At 41.3% G+C, this 24,224-nt stretch overlaps 1 protein-coding gene across 2 annotated transcripts in view; it reads right to left on the minus strand.

Annotated features, from left to right (window-relative positions):
• LOC307013322 (DNA (cytosine-5)-methyltransferase 3A-like) overlaps positions 1-24,224 on the minus strand; it is a 34,308-nt gene extending 10,084 nt beyond the window's left edge. For both annotated transcript variants that reach the window (XM_079640680.1, XM_079640679.1), the window contains exons 1-10: positions 24,122-24,224; positions 19,646-19,991; positions 15,491-15,537; positions 13,216-13,356; positions 5,019-5,357; positions 3,715-3,873; positions 3,393-3,500; positions 2,574-2,730; positions 2,280-2,426; positions 1,380-1,424 (exon numbers count right to left, since the gene is read on the minus strand). In XM_079640680.1, the coding sequence (XP_079496806.1) occupies positions 1,380-1,424; positions 2,280-2,426; positions 2,574-2,730; positions 3,393-3,500; positions 3,715-3,873; positions 5,019-5,357; positions 13,216-13,356; positions 15,491-15,537; positions 19,646-19,991; positions 24,122-24,208 (1,576 nt within the window). In that variant the 5' untranslated portion in view covers positions 24,209-24,224. The remainder of the gene's footprint in view (positions 1-1,379; positions 1,425-2,279; positions 2,427-2,573; positions 2,731-3,392; positions 3,501-3,714; positions 3,874-5,018; positions 5,358-13,215; positions 13,357-15,490; positions 15,538-19,645; positions 19,992-24,121) is intronic.

The raw sequence follows: 24,224 nt of genomic DNA on the forward strand, positions 1-24,224 counted from the left end.
CAGAAAGAAGTGCAGCATGTCAGTATTTTAAAAGGGGGGCGGTCAAAGATGTTTGAACTCTGCTGCTGCGATGCTCCAAACTTCACACTTCATTAGAATTATTTGAACAGCTGTGAGGCGAAGACCTAATGAGCTTAGCAGGTATCTATGTTTGGAGAGGACTCACAAGAGAGCAGCAAATCATGGAAATATGGTTTCTACTAGGGCTGCAACAAACGACTAATTTGATAATAGATTAATCTATCGATTAATGAAACGACTATAGTCCACATTTCAATAGTCCGAATCAACTATTCGGACTATTATGACTTGCACAATTTCTCAAACGCTCTTATTTAGCCATCAACTTTTAGATTTAGCTTCAGGTTGTATAAAGATGAATACTTGATTCAAAAATACATATATTATTAAATTAACTAAACACATTTTGAACAAAATTAACATTGCTTTTTATTTAAAGTAAATAAATACTATTTCACATCAAAAGAAACAACAATGTTTTAACAAATGGTATTAAATAATCTTATGACAGAACTGTAAACAGAATAGCTGAAACTTAAAAAATAAAATAACTCAGTTACCTCTAATCATTAACTCATGTTTGTATAATGTAGTTAACTCTGTGTGTTGCTGCTAGCATACATAACACCTGACGTGGAAACGTTTCTCGTGGATGGGGCAGAGCTGCTAGAAAGACAGTGGAACCCGGTGCATTCCTCCGTCTGGATGTGGAGCACTTTTGCTAAATGTTTAGACAAATTGCTCGTGTTACCGCCCTTACATGCTAAACTCTTATTGCACTTTAGGCAACGAGCATTGTCCACATCGAGACGGGTAAAGTTTAACCACACCTCGGAGCGCTTAGTTCTCTCCGCCATCTCCTCCGTGTGTTGCTGCATGTAGCAGCTGCGTCTGGGGAAACTGCCCCGCCCCCTCGCACACAGACGGGGGAGAGAGATCTCGTCTGATCGAAAATACATCATAGATGTTTGTCTTTTTGCATAATAGAAACGAATTGGCGAGACTAGGACTGCAATATAATGTTTTTGGAGCAATAATACATGACATATATCTTTTAAATGTCTCCAATACCGATAAAAAGACCAATAACGTTGAAGCTTAACGGCGCGTAAAACACACGTGATGACGTCACCAACGAATCGACGACTGAATTAGTTGGCAACTAATTTGGTAATCGATTTCAATCGATTAAGTCGATTAGTTGTTGCACCCCTAGTTTCTACATGTTGACTCTTTTATTAATGTTGATGCATACATTTCTGCTTTGCTAGGCAACGACAAGGGCAAGTTTAAGGCATGTAGGTGTTAACTCTGAGAGGCTGCTTCAAGCCAGAGAGCTCAGCGGACACATCACTTACCCTCTATGCTGCGGCACTTTTGTCTCACTTCTTGAACCAGCCGCTCTGGAAATACAGAACATGAGACACCTCCATGAGTTATTTAGGATTAACACTAAATGTGCGAGGTCAGCAGTATCTCCTTTTAACCTACAGAGTTAAGTTGTTGTAGTTATTTATAATCATAGATCAGAAGAAGGAAAAAACAACATGACAATGAATAATATCCAGCAACCATCTGTGTAAATGCAGAACTATAGTGTTCTTATAATAGTCTAAAAGTAGTTTTGCTTGTGCATACATATATATACAGTCATTCTGAATATGTAGAAGAAATGCTAGAAGTTGTAAATCATGAATTTATTGGCCCATTTTTTAAAAAGCTTTTAAAGAAGAACTGAATTGCAGGCCTCTCTGGAAAAGATGATTCATGTAAGTTAGGAGCCACAGAAGCCCTAAAACTGACCCCTGGGGTATACCGAATTCTAAGGGGAGATACTTTCATCATAAGAAGAGAACAGGATACATTTTAGGTCCAGTTTGGCAGTAAATCCATTCTGGCTACTTGTTTTTATGAAGGACTCATGTTGCATTATTATCTTTAGCAATAGCAGTATATGTACATGGTGCATTGAATGCTCCTGGGCTAGTAATGAGTAGTAAATACGTAATGAGATGCTCATAGATCTGACTCAGAATTCGAGCCGGTGATGATATTTATAAAAGTTGTTTGGAAATGTAGTACGGCTTGAGCCTTTTTGTATTTTCACATTACTCACTTCCATGTGAAACCTGCCTCTCTAATGGACCTCTTGTCCACACACTACTTCTGAGACCACATACTCTAATGCTGAGTCTGTCCCATGGGGATGAATACAGAGTTCATGACTCCTATTTAACCCAATAAATGAGGCAACTTACCTCGTGTCCTCTCATCAATGATGTCCTTGACCTTGAATTTCTCTGTTGTGCTTTTGCGAGGCTTTTTGGCAGGAGGAGGCGTATAGGCTGCAGCTTCAGGCTCCACCCACATCTCAGGGTAGACTTCCTTATATGGGTTACGCTCCTCTGGGGGGCACAGCATGTCAAACAATTAAAATGACAAGCAACAACATGAATAATGCAATTACACGCCTAATTTAAGAAACGTGTACTTGAAGAAATCCATTAACAGCTTTTATCTGTGAAATGTAAAAGAGATTGACTTCCTCTCACCTTCTGGGGGCTCTAAAGCCTTGGGTCCAGTGGGTTGAAATCCTGTCATAGCCCAGTCAATCATCTGCTTGTTCAGCATTTCCACTGATTTGGAGGTTTCTGTCTCATCAATGTCGGGGCAGGCCATGAAGGCTTTGCCTGCCCGGGTGCTAGCCGCCTGAAAACAAACAATATTAGAAGCTGAAGTTTATCCTCGTTACAGAAATATAGTCCAGTAAATGATCCAGTGTGGGCTCAACCAAAGACATTGATTTGATATCCTAAAAATAATTTGATAATATTCTCTATATTCCACATCTAAGCACTTTACCGCAGTACATTTCAATGCCTTTTTATGGTTTTATGGAACATATGGGAAATTACCCTTACAATTTATTGCGGCGTGTTAAATCAGAGGAAATAGTTCCAGTGCTTCATTGCCTGTAAAACCACAATTATTGTTTTACAACATGTTAATGAGTGCGCTTGCAAGGTTTAGATAGTAGTACTTGGCACTATTGTATTTATAGGGCATGGCTGGCAGTCGACCCCTGATATCAGACTTCATGCTAAAGCTAAGTGTCCATTGGCTTGAGCTTAATTTTAGCGCACAAACAGAGAACTGGTCTATCTCGGCTTTAAATGTATGCACAAGTGAAAACAAGTGCACAGTGAGATGTATGTAAGATGTATGTAAGACACATTGACTACACTAGCAACTATAACTATTACATTTGCTGTTATAAAAAAAGCAGTTGTGTAATGTTTTAAGCAGGTCAATCAATAAATGAAAGAGGCTGTAACTGAAAGTCATATGAAACCCAATGCTCTTATTCTCACCTGTAGCACCTCATAGATGGCTTTCTTGTACATGGGCTGCTTGGTGTAAGTTGGTTGGTGAAAGGCATTACTGAAGGAACTTAAATGCATGAGTTTCTCTACACAGACCTGGAGAAATACACAGAACATTACATTACTTCACATGTTTGAAGAATTGTTGTTATTGGGATAAAAGTCTCTCGGCATTGATGAGAAATGGAGAAAGGACATCATATTGATAGAAAAAAGGATTATAAAATATGTGGTTGTCACTCTCAATTTAAGGCCATTAAGCTTGATTTCTGGTGAAAAATTGACCTGAAACATGGCTCTGAACGCTCACCACTGAGAACTTTCCGTCTCCAAACCACATGACCCATCTGGTTCCCTCGGCTGCTCGGCTCCGCCCCGTCATCCACCAGGAGACGACGCGGCCCGGCCACCACGAGAAACCTCGCAGCTTCCCCCAAACCAGCTCGCCGATGCCAAAACCGCGACCGTCCTGCAGCCAAAACAAAAAACCAAATCATCCGCACTGTTTAAACTTCTAGGCATGGTTGTGAAATATTTTCTAACCACTGTCTGCTTCAGTTTGTTGAACTTTGGGTTGGTACATTCGAGTGAGAAACCTTTTACTGCCACAAGGAGCTATAGACCCTCGATTCAGATATGATATAACTCCCCAAAAAAACATTTGACAGGGAAAATCAAATCTTATGAAGGGAAACAAATGACGTACAGACAGGCATGTAATAATCGTCAGTTGAGAAAATTCTAGAAAATTTGTAAATGTAACGTAAAGGAAGAATATGCATTGAGTCGAACGACGACCCGAAACAACGCAGCCTCTTCAGCACCATGGAGACCAAAGTTAAATAAAAATACATAACACATCATACTTAATATACAATAAAGCCTATTATGCTATACTACATACTCAACACTACAAATTAGGGCTGGAGATATGTGATTAATTTAATTATGATTAATCTTATTAACAGTGCAGAAAAATATTTAACTCTAACCATCACACATGAAAAAGACGATACAAAATAACAGTTTGCTATTTTGCTTTAAAATAATAATTGCATTGATTTAAAAGATTTTCAAAATAGTTGCTGAATATTTTTTTGCTGATTTCCTTTTCGTTACATCTCTAAAATGAATCTTCACAGATAATCCTAAAACTGAATGCATAAAAACTGTACATTTTTCTTCAAACCCTTAATGTCTATGTAAAAGGACACGTTCACAGATTATTAACATTGAAGTTTGCTTAAAACAAAGTGAAGCCCTTTTTTATATGTTCAGAAAAAAAACATATATTATATTATAATGTATACCTTTCATATCCAGTCAGAACTATACCCTGCTTCTGAGTGAAATATGCAAAACCCATGCAACACGCTTTGTGCTGCAGATCCTCTGCGTCATTTCAACCCTTTCTATTAAAAGTCAACATGACATATTTACTATTTTTTTAAGCTTTCTGATCTCTAGTTGTAAAACGCCTAAACTTCCCAAAACATGAATGGCTGCTTAATTCGACATGGATTAACCTGGCTTTAGACTAAATCCTTCTTCCAATACAGAGCTCTGTTCGCCTACAGCCGATCATTAATCAGTGTGAATCAATATCAATCTTACCTCATACTCAGGCTCAGTGTCTGCAGGCTTGGGGCACGTCTTGTCTCCCCCCTCGATGGCGACGGGTTCGGGGGTGTTGGCCACGGTGGGGGAGGCGGGGTCAGTGGGCTGCTGCTGCTGAGGCGGAGGCGGCTGATGATGTTGTTGTTGTTGTGGCAACGCCGGCTGTGATTGCTGTTGATACTGAGGCTGAGTGTGAGACTGAGGCTGCTGCTGCTGCTTTGAAGGCGCTGGGTGCTTGATTATTGAGACTTCTTCTTCTTTCTGCGTCTCTGTTTCGCTCTCCTCGTGATCCTTCATCGTGTTCATCGCTGACATCAGTTTGGACTTTTTCTCTGCCTGAAATACATTAACAGCAGTGATGAGGACCCGTCTGTCAAAGGATGTGTCCAGTGTTTAAGGCTGAGTATTTAATACAAGCTGGATACTTCCTTTTTTTTTTTAAATATAAAAACAAATTTAAAATACTTAAAGAAAACAAAAAACGAATTGTTCATTCAAAAAGCTGTCTAAATATATAGTGTACAGGAAAATAAAAACATAATGCTGATTTTAAATCAGGAAAAATTATAAACTCCTGCTCACAAATATACAAATAGGACCGTTTGAGAAAAACAATCTCCCACTAAAGACCTTTGAGAGCGATAAACTTGATAGAAAAGTCTGAGAGGCCGACAAAAAGAAACTCTAAATGTTAGATTCAATGCCCAGCTAACCATTTCTCCATGGCTAACGCCAATTTTGCGAAGAAGAGACAGGTGAAATGGTCGTCAAATTGAAGACCCCACTCATGAAAAAATGGGGAATAGGTCAAAGAAGAAATAAACAAAAATCTGCACAAGCAATATTTGCAATCTTTAGGTGCTTTGGGTAGAGAGTGTTTAGGTGCCATGCTCACACGTTTTTATCTTTTTTAAATATTGAGATTTTCCACATAGGCAATACTAAATAAACAAGACTTATCAGGTTTGCAGGTTTTCTTTCTGTTGATACTAGTATGGGACATGGGCAATACACAGGACGGATACATGAATGTTTTTGACGTTGGCCTGCCGTCATTGAGTGCCTATTATGTAACACTTCCCTGTTTTATGTTTTGTCCTTATTAAAGTTATTATTATTATTATAGTTCTCTGTGGGTCTGTCACTGTTGTAGCAGCAACCTTTCTCACACACACACACACACACACACACACACACACACACACACACACACACACACACACACACACACACACACACACACACACACACACACACGTATACATCACTTCAGGGGACATTACATTGACTTAAATGCATTTCCTGGAGACTTATCCTTACCTTAACCATAACCAACACATGCCTAACCCTTACCCTTACCCTTAACCTAACCCTAACCAAGTCTTCACCCTAAAATGAATGATTCCCCTCAAGGGGAACTCCATTATGTCACTATAAGGGAGGCCAGTCCCCACACGTGACTGTGTAAACAGATGTAGGTCCCCACAAGGATAGTAATGCTAGGACACACACACACACACACACCCTGTATACATCACTTCAGGGGACATTACATTGACTTACATGCATTTCTTGGAGACTTATCCTAACCTTAACCATAACCAACACATGCCTAACCCTTACCCTTAACCTAACCCTAACCAAGTCTTCACCCTAAAATGAATGATTCCTCTCAAGGGGACCTCCATGATGTCCCTATAAGGGAGGTGAGTCCCCACACCTGACTGTGTAAACAGATTTAGGTCTCCACAAGGATGGTAATGCTAGGCCACACACATACACACACACACGCGCACGCACGCGCGCGCACACTCTCTTTTACACACAGCCATCTGACCATTATTTATTTAAGAATTGTGATCAATGGAGCTTCATGTGCAAAGCATTTTTACCTGGTTAAATAAAGGATATATATGCCCCATTATCTAAAGGTTCTACCTGTGTCACGGCCATGCAGTACTCTCAATTCAATTGCATCACTCCTAAATAAAGTATAAATAGAGGCTGATAGCATGTGTAGCCATTTAGCTGTGTAAGTGAAGAATCTTGATTGTTGGAGGCTGAAGGCTTTTTCCAACATGCTTTTATCTCCATTCATCATCAGCATGGCGTACAGTAACTCTATAGTGTCCCGAGCTGAGGTCACTGGGTTTGTGGTACCTGACACTGTTGGGTCGATCAGAGAGGACGAGACGCAGCCGGGACTTAAGCCTCTCACTGTAAATCCCCAACAGCTGCACTTGTTCTGATGTCTCTCTCCCAAACACACACACGGTAGGACTCACATGCACACACATGCTAACTTTCTTCTTTTCCTCCTCTTTCCTTTTCACACACACTGACGGAATATATATATCTAAAGTCCCATATATAAACACGTGTTAGTCCTACTATAGGCTCCACGTGAGAGCCATGCTGCACAGCTGTGCTTACGTTCCTCAAGTAATTCTCAGGTTCTCAGGTCACACACACACACACACTGTAAATGTCCAGCGGTGGAGTGGGATTGGAGAGCCGGAGTGAGAGCACAATCCTCCATCCTCTCTCCCAGTGTGACTCGTAAACAATAGAGCCTTTAAGGGGAGGTGGTGCTTAGATGGCCTGGGGAGGGGTTTCGGCGCAGAAGAGTAGAAACATGTGCTCTTCAATGAAGAGGCTCTGCTGTGGTTTATAAATATCTGTACTGTACTGCTGGATGGATAGTTCAAAGCCATATGTGTTAGGCTTCCTGGCTCCAGCACAGGCACATTGGAGTTAGTGTTCGGCAGCCTGCTTGGATGTGTGGTTCCAGATGGTAAACTGCAAAAACTAACAAATGTCAATTACACTGCTAAATACGTGATGTGTATGGGGAGAAACAATCTGTAATCATATCGGAAAGTGAGGCAAGCAGTTGCTGGAAGAAATGCGCTGACAGAGAAAAACTGCAACGGGAGTTTTAATGAATTTATTTAAGAGTGAGTTACTTCATCGTCTAGTATGGCTGCAAATAACGATTATTTTCATTTGTTTACTTTCCAAATTAATGTAATGATTGTTTGGCTTATAAAATATCAGATACAAATACATGTCCTTCCCAGTTTCTTAAAGTGTAACGTGTTTTTATCATAGCAAAACGCAAAGATATTAAGTTTAAGTTTTCTGCCACTTTTGCATGAAAAGTGACTAAAGCCGATTTATTGGTAATCAAAATAGTTGGCAATCATTTTCCATCACGTTTTGTTAAACTAATCATTGCAGCTCTATTGACCAGTAACCGCATATATAGTAAGGGACTTTAAAATGGCAGTAAAGCAGCCAAACTGCTGTTACTGGGCTAATTTTGGCGCTTTTAGGGTCAAACTGTCTCCACAGTCCCTTTTAGTCAGAGCCAATAAGAAAGTGACGCTGGAAAAGCCAGTGGGGGGAGGAGAGAAAGTACAGTGGCTATAAGAACCAGATATTTGTCTCTGGACCTCTTCCCAGTTGTAAATGCCCCCCTTTTGGGGGCCTCACAGTGTGAGTGCAGCTCCACCAGCAAAACAGACCCTCAGAGTCTAAAGAGTAAAAGAGGAAAGGAGGTAGCAGAGACAGAATGCGGTCTTTATCATTTACACACGCCTGCCTGTCACTGACAGCTCAGAAATACCACCACTTATATCCGCTGTCACGCCGCGCTGAAGACAAATACCAAAAATGACAGCAGACATACTGAAGATGTAAACACACGGCAGAGTAAATATGTTTAACAACGTCACAGGGACAAAATCTACACTTTCTCCCCCATGGAAAAACGATATGCATTCAATGGAAAAGCAAACCTCAGTTGCTGTTTTGACATACATGTGTTATGGAGAGAGTGAAAGCAGAAGCTCTTCAGGGCTCTAGCAGAGTGTAGAGGCATGTTGGGTGTACAATGAGGGATAATCTGACTTAAAGTCTGTGCAGCATGATACCCTGAGGGCTCAGGGGTGACAGAGTGCACTGTGAGAAAAAAGAGAACAGATATTAGTCTCTGGGGTGTGTAGATGATACTTTAGCCTCCAATCTTGGCTTTACTTGTTAACAAAAAGGTCACGTTTACAGCGTAGCTTCAGTTATTTATAAGACAACAACTGCCTATTATAAGCTGTTAACATTACGAGGTGCAGTTATGAGGCTCAAAGCGTCAAACCAGGAAAACTCCCATGTAATACAGGAATGAAAACAAAAGGCATCAAACAAATCAGACAAAATAAGTTGTTAAAGCAGTAGTTCAGGTGCAATCAAATCACAACAACCAAGCTTTCTGCAAACTGATGAAAGGTCGACGTTAGATGAAATAAACTGTCACTAAACATTACTTCCTCACACGACGTGACAACGAGCCTTTGAAGCAACACAAAAGACGTTGACCTTTGAATGCAGTAGTGTCTCATGTGCAACAGGCAGCAGAGACGCAGCAGGGACTGTTTTGTGTCATTGTTTGATGGATTTTACAGTGACATAGTTTTTCAGTGCAAAGAAATAATCTTATCTGCAGAGCAGCACTGCAAACAATGAATCAAAACTTCCTTAAGACACGACAGGTGTAGGTAACTAAAGATGCATCAGACAAGGAATGCAAAAGCTGCTTTTAAACCGTGAAAAAGTGCCGCTTTTAAAAGTGGAAATGCTGCCTGAAAAAGTGCACAAGTGGCAGGTCCTGTTCATTCATTAACCTGGTTTTAGCACAGATCCCTACAAAGGCTGTGTATTTCATGAGCGGCCTTGGGGGGTCACACCCAAATAGACCATCTGGTTCTCATTGTATTGCGTCCTTTTAAGAGATAATTAGGAATATTACAGAGTCAGCCATGAATACATAAACAGAATCCCCCATGAATCCACAAGTGGAGTTGTAAAAAAAGGCTCCCTGTGGAGGCTGCTCCGTTTCCTCCAAAGTCCTTTAAAATCTTTGCAAGTTATCAAATACCTCCTCTCTTGGAAAATCCATGGCCTACATTAAACAGAAAGTACACACTGATAGCAAGTAAAACAATTTGAGGCCTACAAAACAACTTTTTTCCCAAAATGTTATGTAAAGTGAAATCATGGCAAAACAGCAAAATCCTTGAGGTGAATATATCCACTCTGACATTTCTTTGCCTTTTTAAGAAACAGGAAATAGTTTCAGCACATTTTCACCCCACGGGAAAAACTTTTTCACAGAGGCAACTTTTCCCCCCAAACACGGCTAAAGCCTGCTCACTCTTCCTTTTTAAAGAGACGGTTTCCCTTTAAGCTGAGCAGAGCAGATGGTCCACGGCAACTCGTGGAAATACCTGAAGTCAGCATATTCCCCTCGCTGTAAGCAGGCTAATCAGACATGCACACTATCCCTCCATGTTACCAAACAAACAATGCAGTGCACATACCCATACACACCAGCGCGCAACCTTCATAATCCAGTGTGGGGCTTGAGTTTTTTTCACCCCCACTCTCAGGGTAGAAGAGATCGCTTAAAAAAAGAAAGCATGAACATTTCTTTGTCTGGGAATTCAGGGTCAGGTGATTGCTGAAAGGAATTCTGGTTGGCTAGAGAGGACTTGCAAAATCCTGGCAGCGAGCCAAGAGGCTGTCTTGCAAGCAGGGCTGGAAATTTGCTGCAAACCTCATCTTCACCCTCATATCCATAGCACAGAGTTCATTTCCATAGTTGGGGGAGGGGTCAGGAGAAGAATGGGGGAGGGAAAGGGAGAGGGAGGGACGGAGAAGTCCACTGTAACTCAAGGCACATGAACAAAAAAAAGAGAGATCCCGAAGAAGTGTACGACGGCAGTAACCCTTTCAGCCACCATGTCCTCCCTCCTGCAGAAACATGCAACAGCAAAGCTCTGTGTCAAGAGCAAACTGCAACTCGGCATCACATTACTCCCCCGAAAGCAGGAAAGGGCTTTGATGCCAGCATAAATCACTCTTTTGTGTAAATTAAATCAAAGCTTGCTATTCACCAGATGAAATAAAACCGAATGCAAAGAATTTACATCTTGCAAATCCCCTTAAATCTTAGCCTTGTACGGCTACTTGTTCCAGAAAATCCACCTCTGCTTGGTAAACCTGAACTGCCTGATTGCCTCATATTTTACGACATTTCACATGTGGGACCCTGGCCTGTCTTGCTAATTTGGCAATATTTCTTCCCTGGAGACATTTTTATGGCCGCTCTCCGATCCCTCTCTGGGGTCGAGCAAACAGGGGCTGGGGGAGGGCAGAGGAGATGGAAGACCCCCTGTCGATACTACGGAAACTCCTCATTATGTAAGGGAGGAAGTTGCACTACATCATATTACTACCAGGAGTCATATTTAACACGAGTAAGTAATAGGCAATGCAGAGAAGTCCATATGGATTAGCTTTAACATCAGGCTGGCATAGTTGCTACTATTCATGTTCCAAATACAAACTTGTGTACGTTATCACTTTTTCAAGAGATTTTCTGAATGCAGTAAAAAAATATCAGTTTGTTGTTGTCAAAACAATCTCACCAAAAGGTCCTTTTGGCAGCTGGTCTGAATAAGTTAAGAAGATTCTAATGATACAACCTACAGCGAAATACATACTCAAATTAGAAAATGTAATCTGAATAACTCTGTATAAAATAAATAGTCCTCATGAAATAAAAATACTGAAGCAGAATGGTGCATATCTAAGGCTTCTAAAAAATGTTTCCCATTGGCAAATGTAGCAACTAAACTTCCATAAATCAAGTGTCTGTAAAGGCTAAACTAGGCTCATCACCTTGAGTCATTCCAAATAAGAGTTCATGCTGAAGGTAAAGTTTCAGGATGTTTTATATAGAAAATAAAACCATAGCCAAAGCAGGACTATACGGTCATCAGAAAATATCTGAACCTAGCTCACACTCTTTAACATCCAAACCCTGGCATACAACAAGTGGACTTAAAACCATTATACCACACCAAGGTGACAATTTACAGAACGGATAACCAACGTGCAGTCTACACAAATAATAACAATAATAGCAATATGACTAAAGGCTAACTAAGGTTTGGCTTCTGCAGTGAAAGAGCTTAAAGCGCTTAAAGTCAGTCTTCATTTAGAGCTTCTAGTTGAAATCTCTGAACTTTTCAGAAAATCGCTGTTGACCTCACCGTCTCATGGTGTAAAAAGTCCAAGAAACATATGCAAACAGATATGAAAGTGTCTATTTTCCAATGGCAGTTGGAATGTTGATATGTTTTCAAGATATTGTCATAAGGGGCGTTCACACTTTTCCCACAAAGGTTCATGAGAACTTAGTTCATGAGAACTCTTTAGTTCTCTTGAGCGTTCACACCGGAATAAGTTCCTGGGGGAAGATTAGGCAAATGAAGCCGCTGAAGTCACTTCTACTTCTTCTGCTTTGGGTTTACTGGCAGGCCGCAAACAACTTCACGGCGTATACTGCCACCCGAAGTCCCTGGCTGGAAGTCCCCGGAGTTGGGGACTGGCTTCAGTAGAAGCTGCTAAGGTCCCAGCAGCTTCTACTGAAGCCTTCAGAGTAAATCGCCAGAACGCCGACACCTCCTCATCTCCACCACTCCCATGTTTTCTTTTGTGTTGTCATAAGTTAGTCTCTCTGCGTTTCTGCGCTGGGCTAATGCTAATAATGCTAGTGCGAGGATAATAAAATGGCGGCTTCACAAAACCTTTTGGGAGTTCTACGGGGCGTGGTTTGTATTCCGCCCAGCCAATCAGAAATAGGAACCTTTTTCTCCCACGAAAGTACCTGCTCTCTAGCAGGGACGGAAAAGGGGGTAAAAAAGGTTCTGATTAACTAATTTTAGTTCCGGCTGTTTTTGGTGTGAACGCGACATTTCGGAACTATATTGGAACTAAAGTGGGAAAAGTACTGCGGTGTGAACGCGGCTATAGAAACAAATCCCATTTCTGCTGGGAAAACATTGCAATTGGACACAGGTCCTGAATTAACAACAACATTCTCGTGGGGGAACCATTAATAATTTCAAGGCTTTTTCCTGTGCTAATACAATGGACAAGAACAAAGTCAGGAAATGCAGGAGCTCACTGAGCCAAGTCCCTGGAAATCCACTGAAGTAAATGGTACCTTCATGAGATATCAAATGACCCATCAAATACACTTGGCTGTGAATGCACCACAAGCCCTATCTTTAGCCCCAGCAGCTTGTGAACCTGTAATCTACGGTGGCTGGGAGAGAGCTGGGGTACTCACCTCCGTCTTCCACTTGGCCAGCCACTCCTCTCTGGTCCTCTTGTTAATGTAATAAGGGTCACCAGCCTGGAAGGTTATTCTGGGCATGGGCCTCTGACGAAGGCTGATCTCCCAACCAACTCCCCTCTTGCCTCGACCTGCCTGTTTAAGATGTTAAAAAAAAAAAAAGTTAGCTACTTGTTCTTTGTTCTTCGTTTTTCTCTTATAAGGAAGCATAAGGATTTGTAGTAAATATGTCACCTGTCACTGGAGCCTTATACTCTAGTTAATAAGTGAGGAGATGGGGTTGTCTCATTTCCAAAAAGATGAGGACTCAAATGTTGGTACGCCCTTAGCTTGTGATTGGTCAGGCAGTAAGAAGTCATGCCACAGTGTCTAATCACAACACCTGAAGGTCACCAGCCCACTGATACAACAAGCTTCCAAGTGTATTTGATATTTCAAATGTATACAGCATTAGGTACCATTCCCTAGAACAGTGGTTCCCAAAGTGGGGGGCATGACAGGGAGGGCGCGAGAAACCAGGAGGAAAAATGGTTAAAAAAAATTTGAAAAAAAAAAAAAAAAAAAATCATAATTTGAAAAATTATTGATTCGAAAATAATATGATACAGTACTATTATGTCTGGGTCTCTGTGTTTCATTAAAGCTCGGCTCTGTGTGTGCGTGTGGAATGAACCATTTTGTATGCATGCACATGTTTATATGTGATCATTATAGTTATACAAAAATAAGAGAATAAATGAAAAACAGGTATGAAATACCATATGACAGTAAAAAAAGAATAAAGTTTAAAAGGGTGATTTGTAAAATATCCTAAAGAAAAAGTAAATCTGTTTACAGTTCTGTTTCAAATGGGTGTTGAGAGATGTATCCATAGATCTCTTCATTTTGCTCTCAAAGTGCACCAGATTGATGCTTTTAACTTCAATATTTAAAAATAAATCTTCCCGGGCTTGCCCCCGGACCCCCCTATGTGAGGTCCACACACCACCTATAAAAATAGCACTCTACCCCTGCCTACACCTATATGCCGTGAGCTGATTATCGACTGTCGCGGGTGTACTGTGTATTTGCGTGGGGAATGTTGCAGTAGAACATTCCACTGTAGCGCCCGGTACATTAATGGGAACCCCTAAATGTTTGAGCACCCTCTATGAAACGTCAAGCCACCCCACAGCACCCCCAAAATAAATCTCTGGCGCCGCCACTGAGCCTGACTTGTGTTGGGGGGGCCCGACTTTTTCTTTTCTCCAAAGGTGGGGCCTGACAGAAAACGTTTGAGAACCACTGCCCTAGAAGTTCAATGGCAAGAGAACTACTCATGTTTTCTGAACCTTGAAGATAGTCGACGATGCAAAGCTTCTAGTCTATCAAGAGAGTAGCTGGCCAAACAATTTAACAATACATAAAAAGAAGCTTAAAGGAAATGTTTGATATTTCGAGAAGTTAACTTTCTTGCTGAATGTAAGATAAGAATTGTTTTTGAACTTGTTTTTTGTCCAGATAAAACAGGCAACATATGAGGTATTCTTTAGTGAGTTCAAGGATGCTGGTTTGGGGAGTTATTGTTAGGAAGAGGCAGGGAAGCTGTTTCCCCTCGTTGTGTTAGGATACGCTTACAGGCTCCAGCTTCATATCTAACAGAGAGAATGGCATCAATCTTCTTAACTCAAGCTTAAAAAAGCAAATAAGCGTATATCCCAAAATGACAAAACTGTGCCTTTCCTAAAGGGATCAAATGTACCGGTAAATCCTTGGACAAAGCCGGGCTCGCCGCTTTCCAGACTTTTTGCTAAGCTAAGATAAATGTGAAAAAAGATATTCTCTTTGCAAGAAAGCAAATACTGTAGGTGTATTTCCCAAAATGTCCTGACCAGCTATAGTCATGAAGAATACTCAAACCTGCCCTCAAAAACCGTACAACCTGTCATTCAATCAACCTACAATCCAGGGTAAGTCATAACACAAAAGAGAATTGCTAGTTGGGTTGGTGTATTCATAACATACCAGTTTGTAGGAGTCAGGTGCAGAATGTAGTTGTATTCAACATTTCTGCCACAATAGCTGCCCTTTGTCAAGTCAAAGAAAAACTGTTATGCTTCTGTTCGAGCTGCAGCACAGCCATCGATCATGCTGGCAAGCAGAGGCTTCACAGTTTGTGACAGGAAGGGTATTTCACCCTCACAAAGGAAGCTACAGCCGTGGTGTGACAGACACCTTGAGACTTACATCCGCGAGAGAACACAAAGACTGAATGAAGCAGAAATCTTACCTCGGTCTTGACTGCAGCGCGCCGGTCCTCCTCCTTGTGCTCCACATCTAGAGAGAAGACAGCGACACAATGTATGGCCTGAATCATTCAATAGAGAAGGACATTTGACCACATCCGTTATCCTCGTATCTGCGTTGAGACGAGGTGGCCTTGTGTTCATCAGTAACCCACATAAGAGATGTATTAAACCAATCGTGTTAAATAGGCCCTATTATGCTTGTAGGGGGCTTCCCTGTCCTGTAGTGTGTGGTATAGGTTTGTGTGCATGTACATGTTAAAGGCAATCTACAAAGGCAACGTTTCTCTAACACAATAGGGCCCGTTTAAGCTAACATCAGCCCATGTCCTACTTGTTGGATCAAATGTAAAAGTCAATATATTAAAACTTCTGGAAGAGCCACTCCTCAATTGATCTCCTTTTTTTTAAACCGTCTGTGGGAGCCATGTGAAACTTTGATACAAAGCAGAGCATGTGGAGAGGCTGCCCAGGTTATGATGAATATGGACCCGGTTCAGGTTTACTTTGGCTAAAGTCACACTTCTGACCTTATGTCCCCCCCGTCACGACACACAGCTGGTAGCTATTAGCAGGACCCCTCCCACCACTGACAGAGAGGCATGATGGTAACAATGTACTGCTTCTCTTGAACATGACTCTGGGGGAGTTTGTAATCTGCCTGTCAGTCTCCAAAGCCTCAGCAGGATCAAGACATGAGTAACTCTCCCTACATATTTAACATGCAATAACTAAGTGCAATATGGACATGATCATACACTTCTTTTGTATTGACCATGTACTCTTACAGTACCTATACTGCACATTTGATATTGTAATACCTATAAGGTAATCCCTAACATTATCATATTTTACGATGAATACTGTTTTGGCATTGTGTATATTTTCGATACATATTGTAATTTCATACTCTTTATATTTGCACACTTCCCCAATGCTGCATATCTCTGGATAAAACAAATTGATTTATCTTAATTCGTATTGCTGCAGTTGAGTTATGGTCGATCCTACAAAATATGCTCACAATATAAATTAAGGTCGATTAAGTTGGAGTTGGCCTACAGTAGATGTCACGGGAAGTTCATATTACTATCACTTAAACACATTGTGCTCTTTAAACTTTTACATAAGTAAAATATTTCATTTAGGACATTACTAAACACTCCATTTAGTAATGGAGTGTTTTAACTTTTTCTAGTAAGGTTGATTTGGATGAACTAAAGGATATAAACAGTTCCAGCCCTGATGTATTGTAAGGTTTGAAAACCCTCGAACACTATCAGCGGTTTCTTCGAAAGACAAATATTTTCCACAGGAAAGAAAATGCCCAGATATACAGCGGAAGTTGCAAAACCAGAAGCGAAGGTGCAGCAGCAGGGTAAAGACTGTCAAGAATAGCACAGAAGATATTTGGTTAAACATGTGCTAAAACCGCAGTCTAATAAAAAAAAGACTATAAAAAGCTCCAGTTGGGATTTCCCATTAACTTGGCTGTGATTTAAGATGTGGAGTTCCATGTTATTCATTCTTTAACAGCATTGTTTTCCTTTGTTCAGCAGAGCAGTGAGGGGTTAGCCAGGGAGCATGGACACCACCCAACTGAAACACTAAGACAGCAGAGAAAGGTTTTCACCCATGGCAGCAGCAGCAGCAGAAAAATAGATAAACAAGCCAAAATCAGCTTCATCCCAGAAGCCAAACACCCCTGGCCTTACTTTCGCAGCGTTTACTTTTCAATGTAAGCAAGTGTGCCTTAAATTAGCATGATGGCACAGCCTGAGTAAACACGGCTATCTGCTGAGTCGCAGCCCAAACACTATCATAACACTTGAGCCCTGAGAGGCCGAGGACAACTTTTGATGGCATGTTTTCTGCACGGCCAACACCGGCCTGTCAGTGAAGTGCCCTGCACACCGGGTCCAGACAATAGTCCGCTCCCTTAGCAGCCTCTTCAAGTTTTTCCATGTGTAGCTGAGCCCTCTCTCTCCCCCATGCTCCTTTTTATCCTCAACAACTCCTCATCAGGAATAAGTGACTATATAACAAATCGGTGAGGCGGTGCAGACTGTTAAGGTCATTGGGTTTGTGAGGGGTTCTGGCTAATGTTGCCCACAGAGGATAGACCTCAGCAGTTTGAGAGGGCTCTCATATAGCTGGAGCTGAAATCCTTTCTGTGCCCTCCAGATGGATAACAGAAACCCTGTTTAGCAGACTATCGATCCAACACACTGCCCCCCACCAAGGACTCACCTCTCTAAGACTAATACACCAAAGCTCTCTCTATTCAAACCCTGATTAGTAATAATAACTAATATCTCCCTGTATGTATAGTGTTGCTGTTTAGTGCTTTAAAAAGACGTCATGCAGATGCAACCGTGTATTTGGTCCGTTCACAAAGTAACTCTTGGCAGTACTTGACACTTTATGTGTTTGCACACCACCTGCTTTTGTCCCACAATCCTTTGCACCGACCCTGCTTACTATGCTGTAATCCTATATTGCTCTTTCCCTCCATAATATTCTGATGTTCTAATGGAAAGAAATCCAACAAACTATCTATCCTGCATTTCGTTCATACATTGCAACATGACTGCTGCTGCCCGCCTGCAGCCTCAAAGAAGAAAAAAAACAAAACATGTCACCATCATCTGCTGCAGGTATGGAGGGACCTGCAGAACTTTGATCTAGTATGTTCTACGGTTTTGTGGCTAAAACTGCTTGTGCTGACAACTTTGTTCCTCTTTCTGTTGAGTCCATGCAGTCTGCTGTTTGTGGCCTCTTGAAAATGTGAAAGACACTTCCTGCGTGTCCATTATATTCAAACCGACGCTTTAAAACAGTCTATGTTGACATACTGGGTGACATTTTAAGAGTTAATTTATGAGTGTCACTGTGTTCGGAGCTAAGGAATAAATCAATTATTGATGTTGCCGCAGTTTATATTCATTTATTTCGTGGTTAAGATTTGATGCTGTGAAGCTAGTCAGTCAGTATGAGAGTGATTTCTTCGATAGGGATTGTTGTGGTTTTTTTATGCTTGTCAGGTGAGCTAAGGTTAATCTATGTGTGTGAGTCTTAGTGAGATACTAGCTAGCAGCTAACCACACTGCTCAAAGGTTTTGTATTGCATTTGTATATTGTGTTCCCTATATTTTTCTTCTGCGCAAACCGAATTCGAGGTGTTATAAATATGTAGGAGCTAGTGTACTTTTGTGGTATTTTGAACAGTTTAGCATAGATATAATGATCTTTACGTGTACAATTTAGAGTTGTTGCTGAAAGTGGATCCTTATCGTAGTTTTAAGCAATGTCAAACATTTGTAATGAATTTTCAAGGGAAATGAGTGTGATATTTAGACTTGTGTAATGCCCTCTGGTTTGACCACTAAATCTGAGCAGCATTGGACTCAAACACAGATTAGAGAGGAGACCTGCAGACCTAGTTTTCTGCCATTTACACAATAAGCTAACAGGGTCACCCCAGATTTCTGCTGTAGAGTGAAGTAACAGATCCTAGTTGCAGATCAGGTGAATACCGAGAGCAGACTCAGTTTGTAAAGACTTCTGGGCTTGACGCCATCCACCTGGCAGGGCCCCCGACGGGGCGCCGGCCACAACACGGACCTACTGCTCCCAACAGAGGCCGGTTGCCAGGAGACGGGTTGCTCCTCCCCTGGCTTTATTTACTGCACTCCTCATCAAGGTCACAGCCGGTGTCTTTGCGGCCGGGAGACACGTGGCTATCAGAGAGGGAGACTAATAGCAGCAAGTGGAGGGGCGGCTAAGTGATATTATTAATCTCCATATTGGCTTAAATCTGCCTAACAGCACCACTCTCTCTCTCTCTCTCTCTCTCCGTCTCTCTCTCTCTCTCTCTCTCCGTCTCTCTCTCTCTCTCTCTCTTTCTAATCTGGATATGCTAAGGTTTCTGCTGCTGCACTGAGGTGGTGCAGTTTTAGTGGGACCAAAACCCTTGGTCTAAACTGGTGGTGTCAGTGCTCTGTTGAGTGTTGAGTTACCCCCTCAGCCTGTCATCCATTACAGCTCATTACTCTACATCTTGTTATAGTCACATGACTTTCCCTGAGAGCAGATCCAAAGATAGCCGATTCAAACAAGCAGAAGCCAAAAAAACTTACATTTTGTCGGGCGCTCCAGTTTCCGCCTCCCTCGTTTCTTGCACGGCGTCGTCGGGCTGTCGTCCTTCTCTTTATCCGAGTCTTGCTCTTCCCGGCCGTGGAGGAATCCGTTCTCTGAGGACGGACTCAGACTCTGAAAGCTGTCCTCTGCCTGGTAAGAGGCAAGGTCTCTGGGAATCCCGTTCTCCACTTCCCTCTTCTCCTGTTTTGGGAAGCAGGTGTCAGACGTCCTGTCTCTGTGCCCGCCCAGCTCTCCGTTATGGACCTGTGCCGTGGACGGCCTCCCCACCCCGCTGTAGCTGTTGCCCATGCCCATATTGCCTTTGAGCAAGCCGCAGCTCTCAACCTGTCGGCATAAGAGGAGGGGGTTTACATTTCAACATCCTGGCACTCAGCTTTAAAGGCTGTTATTGCTGGAGCAGTATGTTACAGTTTGATGTTCTGAAGATGTAAAACAGAGTTAAGCCTGTCAGCTGTTATGACATATCACTGGATATATTGTAGCTGGCTGTGCAATAAACGAAACCTTTCAGGAAATACAACCAATCATCCCGCACGCTTGAGAAAAGGTCATCCCAGTGAGCAACAATAAAACAGCTGCACTAGTATCTGAGTGAGGATAAGCACTCTTCACCTTGCATTAGCTTAAGGGGTCTATTTGACAGGAAATGTGAGTAGAGCATTTATTGTTTTTACATTAGACACACTTTATTTCTTCTGTTTCTCTATCTGGACAGAATCAAACTGTAGCTTGACTTATTAGCCAGTGAATTATGGCATTTCCTTTTCAGCTCTGTTAAACTAGAGTTGTAAACTTCAAAGCAGTGTCGGTACAGTCAATCTGCAGTGCAGCCAGTAACTTGCAAGGGAGGAAAGAATTACATTAGGGTTCATCAGGTACACTACTGCCCTTCCTGTAATGGTGCATTCACGATTGCAGCAGCGCGGAAATATGTCGAGAATGTTGGCTGTTTGACAACAAGGAAAGTGCGACCAGTTTCAAACGCCCAGTAAAACTATTTCATTCTGTGCAGAGGAGTGAATTCAAAGAGAGCTGACCTATCTGAAGCTGTGGTTTCAGATACAGTGGCAGACGTTCAGTTCTCAAACCTTACTTTACCTAAAAAAAAAGCAGCAACTGTCAAGCAAGGCTGAGAAAAGATACGTTTCAAGTTCAAAGAAATGTAGTAGTGTCTCTGCCTAACTAAAAATAGCCATAAAAACACACTTTCTCAGACATTCCCATTACTGGGTTACTGGGAGCAGAAAGTGGAGCACGTCTTGTGAGATCAGCGTGTCAGCACTGATTAGAGCAGCGCTGCAGCTTTCATCTGCTGTACATGTAGGTACAGCAGTTTGCATTTAAGACGGACGACAGAAGCGCCTCGGGGGTCATCTGTCTTTCAGCACACCAGATTGAACAAACACAAGATTCTGTGCTTGAAGCTCAAAGATCAAATGGTTTTAGTGTTGCCCAGTGGCATATTAAACAACTCTTTAACAAATGCAATGCAAATGATGTGGTGCAATGGTGCAAACAAAACCTTTACTGTAGTGTAAAACAAAGCTACATCAAGCCAACATTGTTTTTTTAAAGCATTCCTCGCAAGCCGCACAACTCTAATTGACTTCATCGTTGTCGTAACTGAGAACAAATGAACCGAAAATGTTAAACAGTTGCACTCAAACAAACAGCAGCGCTCCAGTAAATCTGTTTGACAGGATGAATGAAAACGAAACACCCACAGCTCAGGCATTATTCATATTCTCACTCAATTTCTAAAAGTAAAAGCGGCTGTTAGCTTTAGACAAAAAGACACGAACAGACAGTCGAAAGCACATGTTCAAACTCAGGCAATATGCTCACACACACAAACTGTTTTTGAAAAGATTACGCTGCAAATGAGAGACCCAGTGAACTAGACGTAGCCCCCTCCAGATGTCAAAGGTCACACTCAGTAAATCAAGCAGCTCAGACAGGCGGACAGAGGTCAAAGTAAAAAAAACTGGCTTCACACTCAACAAACTGCCGCAGCATTACAGCCTACACATAGTTAGTTTAACAACCCATTAACGGTGGACTCATCAGTATTAACAATGGATCAAATGGATCTTTATAATTATAAAAGCATCACATCTGTTGACAAAGCCATACAATGTCAGAAAACAGTTTACAATTATTACTGAGCATTTTTAAACTCTGTTTAGAGTCCCTGAAAGTCCTGAATCTAACAGTCTGTAGAAAGGACCCAAGTCACTTAATAAGTTAAACATACAACCGTGTGACCTGAGCTGAACAAATGAATGCTTCACTTAAGGTTGCCAAGCACACATTCAACCCTTTCTATCAGGAAGTTAATTGACCTTAATGTGCATAATGTCTGCGTGCTTAATGGGAAAAGGCTTGATGAGTGTGACATGCCTCCATAAAAACATATCGACCATCAAAACTGGACGCTTTTAATAATTAGTCAAAAGAGCCGAAGAATTATCTTCAGGATTCATACTAACAGAAATGCCCTATCCTAGGTGAGCTAAGGTTAGTCTATGTGTGTGAGTCTTATTGAGATACTAGCGAGCAGCTAACCACACTGCTCCTATTACTCATTCATAGAAGCAAACAATAGCAAATCACCTTGTAAGTGGAGTGTCTGGCACATGTGGTCAATCCCCCAGCGCTTTGAAAACACGCGTGTAGCTTTTATTTATCTAGTAGTGCCACTTCTACTGCTTTAAAATAAATACACACTGGCACAAACCGGCTTAACCCTACCTGCCATACAATATCTGTTACTATTTCTGTTATCCCATTTGTGTTTTTTTAGTGTCAAACATGATAATTAATTAGCATGATTTTTAAGTTATGCAAATTATAACATCTCAGGGAAAAAACATCAAGATACATGTTGGCCCAAGAGTCATTATCAAATCAGGGCTTTTAAATGCAAGACGCAGCACAAACAGATTACAAAGTGTGTTTGTGTAGTGGTGTAGACTGCATGTTATTTATGAATGGGTGCAAAGTAGTACATGTACTAAAGGGTGAAACTACACCTTGATTTGAATACTGTTGATGGGTGTTAGCAGATATATATATTTGTTTTATTCTTTCAACAAGAACATAGACACTTTGAAGGAATGTGCAGTGCAGGCAATATGAAACAATTTCATAACATTCATCTGCTACTTAGTAATTAGTTATCTATTATCTAATATATCATTCCAATAACTTGTATATAGACTTGAATTGCACTATTCCACTTTTTTTCCTCACTTTTTAAAAAACTATTTTTCTTTTTTGTATTACTTTTAATATAATATACTTTAATATTGTTTTAATATTGTCTGCTTATCTGTATTATTGTGTTGCATTGTTGGAGAAGCCTGTGACCTAAGATTTTCAACGACATAATTACTCTGTAGCTACTGTATGTTAGTTTGACAATAAAGAACCTTGAACCTTGTGTTAAGACCATTTACCACATATAGCTTTGTAATTAGCATTGAGACCATCATGTCACGCTTGAGGCTGGGGTATGCTTAATAGAAAGTATTTAAAATATGTTATACGGTAAATCATTATGTTTAACTCAAGGCTTCAGTTGTGAAAAGTCTGCTGTCACAGAAATGGATAACATTGGCTAACCCTTTACATTCCAACTCTCCTCAATGGCTCACTTTTGCGATTATTCAAAAGTGCAAAGAAAAAAAAAGACAGTTTGACAGGGCCTGCATTAACGGGCATAAAGGCTCGATTATCAGTTTTGAGAATTTACAACCGCAGCTCCTGTAATTCATGTCGGAGAGATGTGTGGAAATCTTCAATGTATTCAGTGACTCATGTAATAGATATCAAAGAATGAAGGCAGGGAGCTAAATTGGCACGTCACTTTGATAATCAGACTAGGGGGAGGAAATGTATCACATGGTTTGATGATCCTACAAGTACTTTGTTGAAGGATACTAAGAGCGCAGTTATGCTTCAACCAAAGTGCATGTTAGATGGTCAAACAGCGCCTGAAACCCACCCCAAAACAGAAAAAAAAAATTCTCCAGCTCAAGTAAAACTAAATGAATGCCTTTCAGCATAGATTGTTTGAAAATGTGTGCATTTATCCCCGTATTTAATCAATTAATCACATATTGCCCTTCTCCATGACGGCGGGATTTTCACCCCCGGGTATAGAGGCGGTAAACAGCTGCCTTAAGATGTGACTTTGAGATGTGATCTGAGAAGGGGGGATTTGTAGCCTTTCATTTGACATGAATGAAACATAAAAACGTATCGAGCGCACCCAGCCATAACCAATTTACAGTGCAGCTTTTTTCCTTTTATGTGTTCAGTACTCGGGAAATAGTTGATATCTAATCTTTACTTTGAGCAAAATTCAGCCGACATACCGGAAATGTGATCCCTGTGAAACAAGTATGCATGCACAGATGGATTTAGTTGTAAAATGTTAGAACAACACTCACCGGAAACTGCTTGCGTTTTCTTGCAGGCTTGACAACTTTACAAGAGGCGCTGCTTTTAGTCGACTTCTCCTCTGTCACCAGGCCCATGTCCAGTATTGTGCTT

The sequence above is a fragment of the Notothenia rossii genome (genome assembly GCF_949606895.1).
Source record: "Notothenia rossii genome assembly, chromosome: 7".
NCBI classification, from domain to species: Eukaryota; Metazoa; Chordata; class Actinopteri; order Perciformes; family Nototheniidae; genus Notothenia; species Notothenia rossii.